Source organism: Cnephaeus nilssonii (genome assembly GCF_951640355.1).
Source record: "Cnephaeus nilssonii genome assembly, chromosome: 6".
Lineage (NCBI taxonomy): Eukaryota > Metazoa > Chordata > Mammalia > Chiroptera > Vespertilionidae > Cnephaeus > Cnephaeus nilssonii.
In genome coordinates, this window is record NC_137077.1 from 3,147,924 (window position 1) to 3,162,005 (window position 14,082).

Genomic DNA, 14,082 nt, shown 5'->3' on the forward strand with positions numbered 1-14,082 from the left:
TGAGGGGCTCAAGAGAAGGTGTGATTTTGTACATTATCCAGCCTTTTCTCCTTATGATGTTGGCATGATTGACGACCTTGGTATTTATACCTTCTAAGCCCACACCAAAAATCTTCACTGAATGCATACTACATGCCTGGCATTGTAATCTAGATGCTGGGATAGGAGTGTGGACCAAACAGATCTGAGCTCATGAAATCTATATTCAGCGGAAGGGAGGCAGATATATTTACATATTATAGCAGTCCCTTACATCAGCTGGGAAGAACACTTAAGCAGATGAGCTAAAAGACAATAATGGCACTTGCCCCTTTGCTTATGCCTGCCTACACTGTCTACCCTTCCTTGTACTGTCTTCCTTCTCAGGGATCCCTGTGTTGGAGAGCTGAGTAAACATACCGCGCCCTAATCTGACACATAACTTGGTAAGATTTCAGCTCCAAACAGTAAATGGGACCATCGTGCCCAACAGAAAGGACATGACTGTGTCTTATGAATATGCCAGGTGTTCTGTTTAAAGCCAAACTAGTATCGACAGACACAAAATACAGGGGTAGCTATTCTGACTCAATCTAAAGAAGAACTTTCAAATAGTCACAGCTGCCTGCAAAAATACAGAGCGACCCTGTTCCAGCGGTAATAACGCCCCCTTCTGGGGAAGGCTCCACCCTGTTCCGCCCCGACGCCGCTCTCCTGCTGCTCAGCGCCTGGCACAGAGGAGCGAGCCCCGCTCCGGGGCAGAGGAAGCCCGGGCCACAGGGCCAGGAGGCGGGCGGCTGCATCGCCCTTGGCGCCGAGGGATTGCATTCGACTCCCAAACCTGTTCTTTCCCTGCGCCAGCCAACCGCCGGCGACATTTCCGGGTGTAAAAGAGGCGACTCGGTCCACGTTCAAGCCTTTCTCGCTGGTGATGTCGGCCGAAGGGTAGGATCACGGGGACGGCACGCGTCTTGCCTGTCTCATCCGTCCGTCCGTCCGTCCGTCCGTCCGGCGGAGCACATTCTGCCTCCGGAGAACAGTTCCCTCTCCCTGACCTCGGTCCTAAACTGATACCCTAAGAAAGTCCATGTTCGTGTAGAAAGCGCCCCACCAGAGCAGACAAAGTGCGGGAGCGAACAAAAACCGGGCGTCGGCATCGGCGGGTAGGCCCTTTCCCAAGTTCCCCCCTCTGCCACTGGGAGTGACTGGCTCTGCCGCACTCACGGGGCGAGGTGAGAAGACCTCGGCCCAGAAAGCAGCAGTCCACCCGCCGGAATGGTGGGGGTTCCGCAGGCCGTGCGCCTGGGAGCGAACCCCACCCACACCCACACCCAGGCCCAGGTTCACCCCCGCCCCCCCCGCCCCCCCCCGCACTGATGACGAACGGAGACCTGGAAAAGGCGCGCGAGCCTCCTGCGCATGCGCGCGCAGCGTCAGGGGGCGGGGCCTGGGTGGGCGGGGCCAGCGGTACAGCTAAGCGGGGCCCTAGAGGACAGCGGTGCGTGCGCTCCGCTTGGGGGCGGGGTCTGGGGCGGGGCCTGGGCCGTCACGCGCAGCCCCGCCCCCTGGGCCGTAGTCAGGCTCCGGGAGGCGGCAACCGCTCCAGATCAGCCCTTCCCGCTCGGCTGGGGCAGCTGCGCCTCGGTTTTCTGGTGACTATGGGGGACCCCAGCAAGCAGGACATCCTGACCGTCCTCAAGCGCCTCCGCTCGGTGCCCACCAACAAGGTAACGGCCGCCGGGCGCGTTCGGCTGGCTTGGCATCCCTGCCCGACCCCGCGGGCGGCCCTGCGACGCCAGTGTCCGCGGCCGCGGGAGGAGGAGCCGGCCCGGCCTGTGACACGTCGCACTTGCGGCCGTGGCAGCTGGGCCTCTGCTGGGTCCCCGGACCGCGCGCCGCCCCCCAGCCTCGGCGAGGGAGGGGCGGGGAAGGGGCACCGAGGCCGCGGGCGGGGCGGGCAGCGGGGGCCCGGCGGCAGGGGGGTCCTAGGGGCCGGGGGCAGACACATGGGTTCCTGACACCGGGCGGAGGAGCCTACACGGGGCCGGGGGCTGCCGAGTGGACACTGCGAGTTCCCGAGAGCTGGGACGAGCTTGGGGGTCCCGGGAGAGGGCTGGAGGGTCCCCGGGTTCCTGGGAGTGGGGCGGGCACCGCAGGCCACCTGTGACCCAGCTGGGAAGCGCGCCCTGGGTCAGAACTCCAGCTGGTAGCCCTGGGCGTTTAGGGAAGCTCGGCTCGCCCCCTCCCACCCTCGAACGGACCCTTAAGGTTCCTCGGGGGCGCCTGTGGGAGCTCCCTGCTCCCTGGGCCCCTGACGGCAGCTGCCACGCTCCTGTCCGATGGAGCGGCCCAGGGGTCTGTGCGCGGCTTCCAGCTCTTTCCTCTTTCTAAGAAAGCCCAGCACAGACGCTTTCCCTTCCTCCTTCCCCTCCTTCCCTTCGCGTCTCTCTGGAGCCTGGGGTTTCCCTTTTTCCCCACCTCCGGAGGCTGCCCCCTCCCGGCCCCCGTGCCCTTTACAACTTTTGGAAACCGGCTGGAGGTGTGATGACGCATTGGGCTCAGGTGACTCCCTCTTCTGAGGATCGCAGGTCCGGATCACAGGTCGGAGTGGGACCTGGGGAGTGCAAAGGGCTGTCCCGTCAGCGTGGACTCTCTCCTCTCGTCCTGTGACAGTCTGCCTGGGCCCCATGCTCCCCTCCAGCGTGAACAGCTGTTAGGAGCATGGGCATGAGCCAGGACCCGATGGCCTAGGAAGTTCCCGAGTTTCACACAATTTGCATGTCTTTGTTTGACGTCGCGATGGGGGGGGGGGGGAGGGGAGCCCATAATTTCACCGCCTTTCCGGGAGCGAGAAAGGACACAGGTATTGGGAGCGATGTCTGGTGCAGGGCGGTCAGGAGGAGGAAGCCTGCGGGAACCCGCCCGTGCCAGTGTCCCGGCTGTTTTCCTTGCTTTTCCAGTTTGGAGTCACCTGCGAATAGAGTGGCTCCTGCAGATCGAGGCAGCCTTCGGGTCTGCAGTCAGCATGGTGGAAGCTGTATTGTTTGGTCTGCTGTGCCTCAGAAACGTAACACGTGTTCTCCTCGGTGGACTCCGTCCGAGGGAAGGCGCCCTTTTAAAATAAGACTTCCTGCCAAGACACACGGAGGGACACAGCTGGGCCCCTGGGCGTTGTGGGGCAGACCTGCTCCTTTCTAGCTGTCGCCCCGGGCGGGCTACTTGAACGCTTACTTGTGCTTTATTGCCCTCATCTGAAAACGGGACGGGACCCAACTCGGGGTTGTTGTGAGGATTAAGTGAGAACATTCCAGAAAGGCGGTGGGAGCAGTACCTGCGTGTACTAGTCTTCACCACGTGCCAGCTGTTTTCATTGTTTCTTACTATGAACAGCACACCTGTGGGACACTTTCCGTTCTGTAACAGGACTGATAAAAGCGCCGACCAAAAGGATCTTCTGCTAACGTTCCCCAGCGCCGTGCTGCTTTTCTTGATTAAGACTTCTTATCTGATCGTCCGTGAGAAACAGGGACCTAAACAAAGATGAAAACCAGCTTTAATGCTGTGGATGAGTTGGGTGACAATAAGCATTTTCAGAACGGGTTCTAAAAAGCAGCTCTGAGATATACGAGACCGAAAAACAACTCTGTTTACCTTCGGAATGTGGTGTCCCGTTTCTTCCTCTGGTGTGTGGACCCAGGGTTTTAGCTCCAGGGCCAGTCTGCTAGTCTGTGAACTTCCTTGAAGCTGTACTGTTCCTGGGCTGTGCATTGAGTGCTTGAGTGACTCATTCCACAAATAGCCATTGAGCACTGCGTGTGCTGGGCCGTGCCGGAATGGAGGGTGCCCTGGTGGACCCTCACAGGGCGGCCCCGGCCTCCAGGGGGTGGGTAGTCGGTGCAGACCGCCGGGCCCAGACCCCGAGGTGCCATTGCTTAGCTGTGATACTTCATAATTCCTTCATTTTCCCTAAAATGGGGATCAAAGTATTAAGAATTTTGAGATGAGACGGCAGAGCACTAACCACCCACAGTCTCTGAGTGCGGGCCTGTGGGACGGCACCGCCTGGAAGGGCCCGAGGGTCAGAGCTGCGCCTTCCCGCAGCGTTGTTGGGAAGTTCCGTTGGCCATCGGCAGTGCCTGGCCGGAGTAAACACTCAATATTAGTTATTATTTCTCATCAGTGGGCAGAACAAATGGCCAGTCAAAACTGTTTCTGCGTCCTCACCACAATAGCTGTTTGGATAAGCATGTCTAATCTTCTGCTTAGATAAGCGAGTCTCAGCTCTGCTTGGGGACTGCATATCAAAACCCAGCACAACCCCTGTGCTCAAAGCACAGGCTCGGCTCCAGCCGGGCAATCAGGCGGCATCGTGAGAACCAGACTTGTATTTGCACCTACCTCCCGACTGCCAGGCCCTCAGGTCCCAGCCCCAGCTCCTTGCCTTCCACCTCCAAACTGCCCCACTTCTGTATTTGCGTTTAATGCCACTTTGCGCCAGGCCGGGTGCTCGGCTCAGCTGACCAAGACAGACTGGGCGCCCCCTCGTGGAGCTGCATTCTAGCAATTCCTCCTCTCAGGTGTGTGTGTGGGGGCGGGGGGGGGGGAGGCGGGGTGGGGGCAGGAGGATGCTGAAGTCACCGAATTAAAAACCTGTTCTCAGCTGGCTTCCCCCAGAGCCAGTGATCCAAGAGAGAGGGCACGAGAGAGAAGGGAAGTCCTGGCGTCTTATAACCTGCTCACAGACCACCCTGGGGCAGTGAGGGTGGGCTCCCGCAGGGGGTGAATGCCGGCAGGGGCGGCTCATTGGGGCGCCTTGGATTCTGGCCCCCACGCTCTCCTCCTCCTCCGGCTGAGAAGTGTGCACAACACCTGCCACCTGGTGGAGGCCACTGTCCCGGGGCAGTCAGGCCTGAGCGTCCTCAGCAGGGGCCTCCCTGCCAGTGCTCCTTTACGGGCTTGGTAGGACCTGTGCCTGCCTCCAGGACAAGTGATGTTTGAGATGACATACACACCGAGTTCTCTTCACTACCAGGACTGCAGAGCATTGTAATAGATTCCGGATAATGTATACTATCCTATGTAATTCATGTGTTGTAATCATATAATGCTATTAACATATAGTTAAAATAATATAATAATGAAAGAAATTGAAATTTGAGGTTTTTATTTATTTATTAACTTTGGGGAGTGAGAGAGCGAGAGATGGACTTGTTATTCCGCGTGGCTGTGCGTTCATTGGCTGATTCTTGTATGTGCCCACTGGCGGTTGACCCCGCGACCTTGGCATATTGGGTTCTAACCACCTTAGCCACCTGGCCAGGGTGAAATTTCAGGTTTTAAAAATCTAGGTGAGGTAGTTCCTATTTCCCAGTTTAAACTGTAAAAGTTAAGCAGCTTTCAAGCTAAATCATATATTGTGGGAGGGCTCCCTTGGCCAATATAAAGGAGTTAAAGTCGACTTTTCACATTTCCTTTCAGGTGTGTTTTGACTGTGGTGCCAAGAACCCCAGCTGGGCGAGCATCACCTACGGGGTGTTTCTGTGCATCGACTGCTCAGGGTCGCACCGGTCCCTGGGAGTTCACCTGAGTTTTATTCGGTGAGTGGATCTGTCCCCGCTGGGGTGGGCGGGATTCGGTGTCACATGGAGCTCTTTCCCTTTTTCCTTTTGTTTCCTTTGACATCCAGTACAATGGGAGGTTGGTTATGAGTTATGGAGATTTAAGTGATGTATTAAGTAAACTGGGCCAGTGAGCTAGTTTCTGTTTCGTTTTTGTTACATAGAGCTCTGTGTCGGAGACAGGGCCGTGGCGTGGACCGTGGGGATGGAGGGCTTGAGACAGTATTTCCTTTCCCTTATGATCTTCTGATAACAGCAGTTAGAAACCCGTTCTCCCCGGAGCCCCGGAGCCCGGCTTTCCACCGCCTCGGGATGGCGCTCAGACTTGCCTGCGCTGGGCTGTGCACACCTCATCTCTGCCGTCACCTCCGCCCACAGGGCCATTTCCTGCACAGGCTTTGGCCACTGACTGCCCTTCTAGACTCTTCTTGAGATCTCAAGTGCCTCTTGGTCCCTGTCCAGGAGACTTTTTGCATCCTGTCCTTGCTTGCTGAGACTCAACCTGGTCACTAACTGGCTTGCCCCCTAGACTGCTGGTCTGTGGGCTCCAGACGTGCCCACTTTGTGTGCGCCAGGCACATGCACAGCTGTCCGGTGAGTAGGTGAGGGGTACAAATGGCCTCTTGTAGAGGGGCCCGCCGAGGCACTCCTGTAGAAGGGGGTTCGGGTGCTGTGGGTCCACCCTACACCCCGTCAGGTGGAGAGCTAATGTCAGGGTTCCAGCACAGTCGTACAGCTCCGGCTCCCAGGGCACTAGCACCATAAAGCCTGAGTGATGATTCTGTCTGAGTCTTCGTGGCAGTTTCAAAAGCTTAGACTACGAACATCTTTCTCCTCTTTTCATCTGAAGTGGTGGGCTGCATCGGCTCCTCTGACAAGTTCCTCTTCCACTCACACGGCGCGGAAGGAGCCGGGTGGGGCCTTTGTGTGCAAGAGAGAATGGCGCCCCCTCTGGACACACACAGCCCCACAGACCAGTGGGAGGTGGCAAGGCCCTGGTGTGAGGTAGAAGAAACAGAAGAATATAAGAAATAATAAAAATAGCCCTAGCTGGTTTGGCTCAGTGAATAGAACATCGGCCTGCAGACTGAAGGGTCCCAGGTTCGATCCTGGTCAAGGGCGCATGCCCGGGTTGCGGGCTTGTTCCCCAGTAGGGATGTGCAGGAGGCAGCCGATCAGTGATTCTCTCTCATCATTGATGTTTCTGTCTCTCCCTCTCTCTCCCTTCCTCTCTGAAATCAATAAACACATATATTTTTAAAAAAGAAATAACAAGATTCCAGTGGGGCTCAGGGCTTGGCAGTCGAGGAGGCCTGTTCTTCAGCAGCCCTAGGCCTTGGCCAGGCCCCCTGTGCAGCCATGGGGCATCTGTGTGGTTACTGCCACCTCCCACCACGTCACCTGCTTCCTGCCACGTCTTTTCCCAGGGAAGCAACCAGCGAGGCAGGCAGGCCATTTGGATTGTGACAGGCGATTTGATCTCACGTTGACTTAAGGACTATTGATACAACGCAATTACTGTAAAGAGCATTTGTTCCTAAAGGATAAAGCCTTATAATTCAGAACGAGATTTTTGTATGATAGCACAAAAATAGTAATAATAGCAACATAATTTTCTTTTTAAAAACTTTCCTTATGCACTTTCCCGAGTTCTCTTTTCAGAAAGCGATTGGCAAAGGCCTGATGTGCTAAATATGTATAGCCATGTAACGCCATCGGTGATTGTCTTGAAAAGGGAGTCCTTTTGTGTGTTCTTATTGGTTTTAGAGTATCTATCAGTTTCTTGTCTTCTTTTTTCTTAGCTGCTGTCAGAATATTTTGAATTCACATCCTGTCCTTCTCTCTTTAAATATTGAGGGATTTAGTTGCGAGGACAAGTTTGTTTGTTTTTATAATGGATTTGTTGTTCATGTCTTTTTTTAAATTTGTCTTTATTGTTGAAAGTATTACAGATATTCCCCTTTTGTCCCATTGACCCCCTCCACCCAGCACCCGCCTCTCAGGCCTTCACCACACTGTTGTCTGTGTCCGTGGGCTCTGCATATGTGCATGTAAATTCCCTGGGTCCTCTCTCCCCACCCACCCCCACCCCCACGATTTTATCTTTAATGTGCTTCCCTCACACCCCAGATCAGTTGTAACCCGTTAACCTGGGACCTGCTCTGCCCAGAGCCCAGCGGCAGTACGTAGCTGCTTGTCTGTCTTCTCTCTGCTGGTTCTTTTCCTCTTCCTCGCTGCCAAGCCCTGCCCCTCTCATCTGGCCCTCCCTTTTCCTCCCCACTGAAGCGCACCGGTGTTTAAACCATTCCCGGAAAGGTGGTGTTCTGGCGCCCTCGGTTGAGGGAGGACCGACTGAAGCCTGGCATGCTGGACTGCAGCGTCTCTTTGGGCTCCTGCAGGTTGAATCACTAGCCTTCTAGCAGTCGGATAAATATAACTATTTACAGATAAATATAACTGTATGAATCACAGTGCTCATAAATGATTCAAAACAACTGCAAAAACTCCTGTTCAGAGGGCATAGTCTAGGATTTGGGCAAAGTCAAGGATGACAAGGATACTCAGTGCCTTTTTGTTTTTAAAGAGGTGGAAGGCTGTTCTTTGAACATTTGTATACTGATTAAAAATTACAGACCCTAGCGTACTGGGGAAATGTTGTATCTTAACTCATAAGGCTGTGGAGGTTGAGGGTCACCTGCTTTCTCCTGTACAGTGGGTGGTCAGCAGGAGCTGTTTGGTTCAAGTGACACTCGTTCTTCAACTCTTCTTCCTTGCGCGGCTCACTTTTTTCTCCTCACTCAGGTTCTCTTACCTTTCAGCACGTCTTCATCTAAATTAAAGACAGGAAGTAACCTGTAGTGAGTCACCTTCTCGTGGGACAGGCACCGCTGAGCAGATCAAGTTTCTTCTTACGGCTGACTTATTCATTGTCATCACCACCTTTTGTTTCAAATTCCAGTGTGTGAGAGAGAATCTCTGTCAGCTTGATTAAAGAACAATTAGTTTTTTATCTTCATTTCTAAGAAATATATAAAAAATGTTTGGCTTTGTTTTTTAAAAGACACATTAGGACTAAAAGTTTTAGGTAGGTTAGTAAGTCTGAGGACTTGTAGCTTCAGTTTTAGGACATAGTTTAAGTCAGGTACCTGTTTTATGCCTGCCCTCTGGAGCTTGTGTTTATACCATAGTGTGACATGGTCGCCATGACGATGGTGATAATGATGGTGAGAACTTTAGCCATATGGTGTTTACCATGAGCCCAGAACTTTTCACATATTGGCTTCCTTACTTTCTGCAGGAGTGACATAGATAACCTATGGTTGTTACAAATGAGGAAAGTGAGGCGCAGAGGTTAAGCAACTTCTCCAAGGTCATGCAGCTAGTCATGGCAGAGCTGAGGTTCGCCCCCTCTCAGCCTGTCTCCAGAGACTGCTGTTAACAGCCACCCAATGACAGGTGGGGAGGGGATGGCACCTCACGCAGTCTGGGCAGGTCATCACAGTGTGGTGACTAAGTAAGATCTCTCAGAAAGAGAATTTCAGAACAACATGTGTCATTTCATCACCTTACTTGGTAATTAAATTCAAAAGGAGATTTACTTTTGTCTTTGGGAAATACGTTTCCTATGAAGTATGGTTTAGTATTTACTTTTTATATCATCGTGAAGTAGATATATGCAGATGTAATAATGACATGTATTAGCATCATTATTAACCTTAAGGTAGCTATTGGCTGCAAAATAATATCCTAACATTCACAAAGGTTAAGTGCCCTTTTGTGAAGGATAGTCCACCTGCACCTGTTCTCGCCTGTCCACAGTCCTTTCCAGTTGGTGCAGGATGCGCTGCTGTGGGATATGGGAGAGCCTTGCTTTTGCTCTATCTGTTGATTCCGTATAAAGACTTCCGGCATTGTTGTGCTGTCCTATCCTGCTTTCCGCTGGCCACTTGGTGGAATGTTATTGTTGGGAAGTACTCATTGCCTTTGCCTCGCTCCGAGGTGATCTCAGGGTTCAGGTAAACAGGGCACAGGGTGGCGGGGAGGAGGCACTTGCAGCTTTCACTGCAAGAGCATCCGTCCCGAGTGTTCTTCCTGCCTCTGGGTGGTGATGGCGGGTGGTCCTTTCCATCTGATGGTGAAATGATGAGCATCCTCCAGGGGTCCTACTGGGTGTCAAACTGGACCCCTGAAAAAATCCAAACAGGACACCTGTGCTGAGTAGACACATCACTACCTTTTAGATCAGGACCCACCATGGATGTGAGGCAAAGGCCGAGTGTTCCAGCAGCCCACAGGCCGTCGTGCTCTGTTCCCTAGAGGGCGTGGCTGGCTGGAGTTCGGGCAGCGCAAGTGCTGCTGGCCTGGCGTGGCCTGGCGTGCGTGGCCTGTCTGTGGTCGGCGTGGAGGGGATCCTGCAGGTGGTTGGGGCCATCAGCGTCTTGGCTTCCAGGAAGGATGAGAGGGGCCAGGAGCTGCTGTACCAATGGTCCTGCACTTTGGAGTCCCAGCCTCCTGGAAGGTCACTGTTAACACAAACTCAGAATTCTTCAGGGTCCTGACAGCAAGGAAATCTTGTTCTCAAAAGTTTAGTGGCTTGATTTTGGGGAAGAAAAGTATTAACATTTAAGAGTGTTCTTTCCATTTAGATCTACAGAGCTGGATTCTAACTGGTCTTGGTTTCAGTTGCGCTGCATGCAAGTTGGAGGAAATGCTAACGCAGTAAGTTCATCTCGGATTGTTTTCCTTCTGTGTAACGTGTGCTCTGCTGTCGGGGGGCCCTCTGGGTAACAGAAAGTCAGGAGGGGCTTTGGAGTTGGACGACCCGGCTGACTTGTTTATCCAGAAGCACCTAATACACGCGAAGCTTTGGGCTCGGTGCTGGGATAGTGAACCAGACACATGAGAGCCCCTCTTAGAGGCACAGACAGAGTCAATAAAGAAGCAAATAAACAAGAACCTAACAGGTGGCGAGAGTTCTTTGGAAGAAAATTAAAACAAGAAGAGGTGGTAGAGAGGGATTGGGAGGCTTCTTTCTGACAATACAGTTTTTTAGTATGTGCGGTGACTTTTGTGCTTAGAATAGAATGAATGATTACAGCTGCTTACATCTGAATTTTATTTAATTTATGAAATCTACAAAGTTTTAATAAAACCTATTCTCCAAATTTTCAAATACAGTATATAAAGATCATATATTCATTTATAAACTTAGTAATTTCTATGCAAAAATAATAACCAATTAAGTGGTCACTTAATTTAAACCAGCAGATTTTTTTAACCCTACTTTCAAACCTAACTAAGGATCCTCAAACATTCTAAATTTCATTTACAAATTGAATATATCTGACTTCTCAAACTCTAAATTGGCAGCCTGCTCTCACTGGTTTTGTTCAGTGGATAGAGCGCTGGCCTGGGGACTGAAGGGTCCCAGGTTCGATTCCGATCAAGGGCATATGCCCGGGTTGCGGGCTCGATCCCCAGTAGGGGGCGTGCAGGAGGCAGCCAATTAGTGATTCTCTCTCATCATTGATGTTTCAGTCTCTCTCTCCCTTCCTTTCTGAAATCGGTAAAAATATACTAAAATAAACAAATAAATAAAATAAACTGGCAGCCTTATAAGTCTAGCCAGCAAAATCACCCAAAGCACTGGTACCTTATTATGCCAAATGGTATAGGTTTAGTAAGTAGAATTCCCATAGACATGCCATTACACATTCAAAGTATTAAAAGTCAAATTTGTATACATTTCAAATAAAAGTTGTATCTGGTATGAATTTGATATTTAAAATTAAAATTATAAATCTAAAATAGTAGTTTTTAAAATACCAGATTTCCTGGATTAGTGTTTCTCAACCTTTTTTATTATTGTTCCTTAAGTAGAATAATTAAATTTAAATTAGATTATCTTAACTTTAAATTGGATTTAATATTTCCCTGGTGAGAGAAATTAAATACTAAGGAATATAAGGGGTGAGCATTGGAGGGCCACAAACCATTGTAATAACTGATTTTTTTCACTTTCCAAGAAATAGTTTTGCCCTATTAAGAATGCATGCCTTTTATTTCAAGCATCTTATTAGAAACCCGTGCCCATTATCATGATGTGCACACACTTGTTCCAAAACTTAATACTGAGAGTTTGATTTTATCTGTCCTTATTTCTAAGCCCTCCCAAGGTGGCCGAGTCCCCCGCCCACCTCCCGAGAGCAGCTTTCTCATCTCCAGCCATTGGAGGTGGCCAAGGTGGGGGAAGGGGGTGGGGAAGGTCAGGCCATTCCACTTGATGGAGTTGGAATCGTCCTGCTCAAGTTTGAATGCCAGCTCTGCCTCTCACTTACCTGTGTGACATTGGGCTTCAGTTTCCCCACCTGCAAAGTGTAGCTAGTAACAGTGGCCTCCCAGTGTTGCTACGAGGATTTAATGGGATGGGGCCCAATAACCCAGAACGGGACCCGGTACATGTGGGTGCCTAATACCATTATTAGTCAAATTGGGTTAATAAAAGCATTGCTCGTACAGGTTTTTGGAATACCTGCTTTAATTAGATATGAATTCTCTAATTCATGTCTACACACGGACCCTTATAAGGTGGTTGGAGACAGTTTCCTCTGTTTAATTTTATCACCTTGCTTGTGCTCTTTTGTTAATGAGTAAATAGGTGAAGGTTAGCGGTGCTCCTAACCAATCTTGTAAAATGTCCGATTTAGTGGGATCCGAATTGAAATGGATTTCTCATGAATTAAAAGTAGTCCTGAGTGGAAAGCGTCCCCCCAATAGGAGGTGTTTAATGAAGAAACGAAGGGCCAGTTACTTCATTTTGTAATTCATCTCATGTCCAGTTTCACCAAAATAGTCATGTCACATCTGTGGAGGGTATTCCCTTTTTAATAAGATTATTAACAGTTTTTCGTGGTTTACACAGTTCTGGTTTTCACTGTATTTTCAAAAATCCTTCATAATGTGAAGTGCCATTTCGGCAGGATCGCTAGTAACCCGCTTTTCCTCCGCAGTCGTCCTTCTTCGACCAGCACGGGGGCGCCACCGGCGACACCAAGGCCAAGTACAACAGCCGCGCGGCCCAGCTCTACAGGGACAAGATCAAGGCGCTGGCGTCCCAGGCTGCGCGGAAGCACGGCACTGACGTAAGCACGGCACTGACGTAAGCACGGCACTGACGTAAGCACGGCACTGACGTAAGCATGGCATTGATGCAAGCATGGTGCTGCCGTAAGTGCGGCATGACGTAAGCACGGCACTGACGTGAGTGTGGCACTGACGCAAGCATGGTGCTGCCGTAAGTGCGGCATGACGTAAGCACAGCACTGACGAAAGTGCAACAAGCTGTTTCAGAAGGAAAGGGGGCTTTTACCCCAAAAGGTGAAGCCCGCCCATGGCTCTGTGTTCTGCGAACCCCGCGTTAGCGCTGCGGGTGCCGCCCAGCAAGTCCACGGCCAGCCTCCTCCACGTCTTCCTCCGGGCCAATAGGAACCTTAGTACGTGTGTGTGTTTGGAGGCACCTTTGCTACGTGCTGTGGGCGAACATTGATCCGGGCCCCGGCACTGGAGCCCGTGCCCGGATGGAACTGTTTCCCCAGCGGCACGTCCCAGCGCTTCCCCCTGCGCAGGGCCATCTGAAACCCAAAGTCACCAGCAAAAAGCACAAGAATGCGGACACGTGGCACCAAGTAAACCGCGAAAGGACACTTGTTTACAGCGGGAGCTGGGAAAGGGCAGCGTGTGGCCGCGCCCCGCAGCTGGGAACCAAGCCGGGGCGGACTGGGGGCCCTGGAGCGAGAGCTGGTGGGGGCTGACCAGCGGATGGTGGGAGTGTGTGGGTTTGCCAAGGAGCCACAGGAGGCTGGCTGTCCTTGGGGGCTGCTCTGAGGGCTGCCCCCGATCTCCTTTTCAGACGTGGTGTGACAGCCTCAGGGTCTGGAAACGTCACTGGCCTGACACCTGACTGAAATGCGCTCAGGGGCCCGTAGGCCTGCTGCTGATTGTATAATAATGGCAATGCCAATCTCGGGCAGACAGGTCTAGAAAGGAGTGAAGCGTATTCGGTAGAGCCTCAAAGCCAGGGGATGCTAAAGGCACCTCTGTTGTTCCAGCTGGTGGCTTGATGGCTGTGTGACGCCGCCTTTGTCCCCTGCCCCGAAGGAGGACGACTTCTTCGCCTCTCATGCTTTTCCTGAGGTAAGGATTGTGCTGACGTGATTGTGCCGTGTGCTTACTCTGACATTGAGAAAGGGTGTGCATTTAGAATGTTCCAGTTAGGGTACAGGCCAGGCCTGCTGTGACAAACAACCCTGAAATACAGTCGCTTAACCAGGAGAGAAATTAGTTTTCTCATCCGCAGTTCCGAGGAGCCGTCCAGGGCGACAGGGATTTACTTTGTTTTTCTCATGTGTGGCTCTTACCGCAGGGTCCACATGGCCACTCCAGGTCGTGGCCTTTCCAGCAATGGGAAGAGGACAGACCCAGGAAA

The 14,082-nt window shown here is 51.9% G+C and overlaps 1 protein-coding gene across 1 annotated transcript; it reads left to right on the forward strand.

The window, feature by feature from the left end:
* Positions 1-1,545: 1,545 nt before the first annotated feature.
* Positions 1,546-14,070, forward strand: ARFGAP3 (ARF GTPase activating protein 3). Its single transcript, XM_079773382.1, is given in 6 exon segments — positions 1,546-1,706; positions 5,458-5,576; positions 10,244-10,316; positions 12,608-12,739; positions 13,706-13,708; positions 13,710-14,070. Coding segments are annotated over 6 exon segments (498 nt in total). The 5' UTR covers positions 1,546-1,637; the 3' UTR covers positions 13,812-14,070.
* The last annotated feature ends 12 nt before the right edge of the window (positions 14,071-14,082 follow it).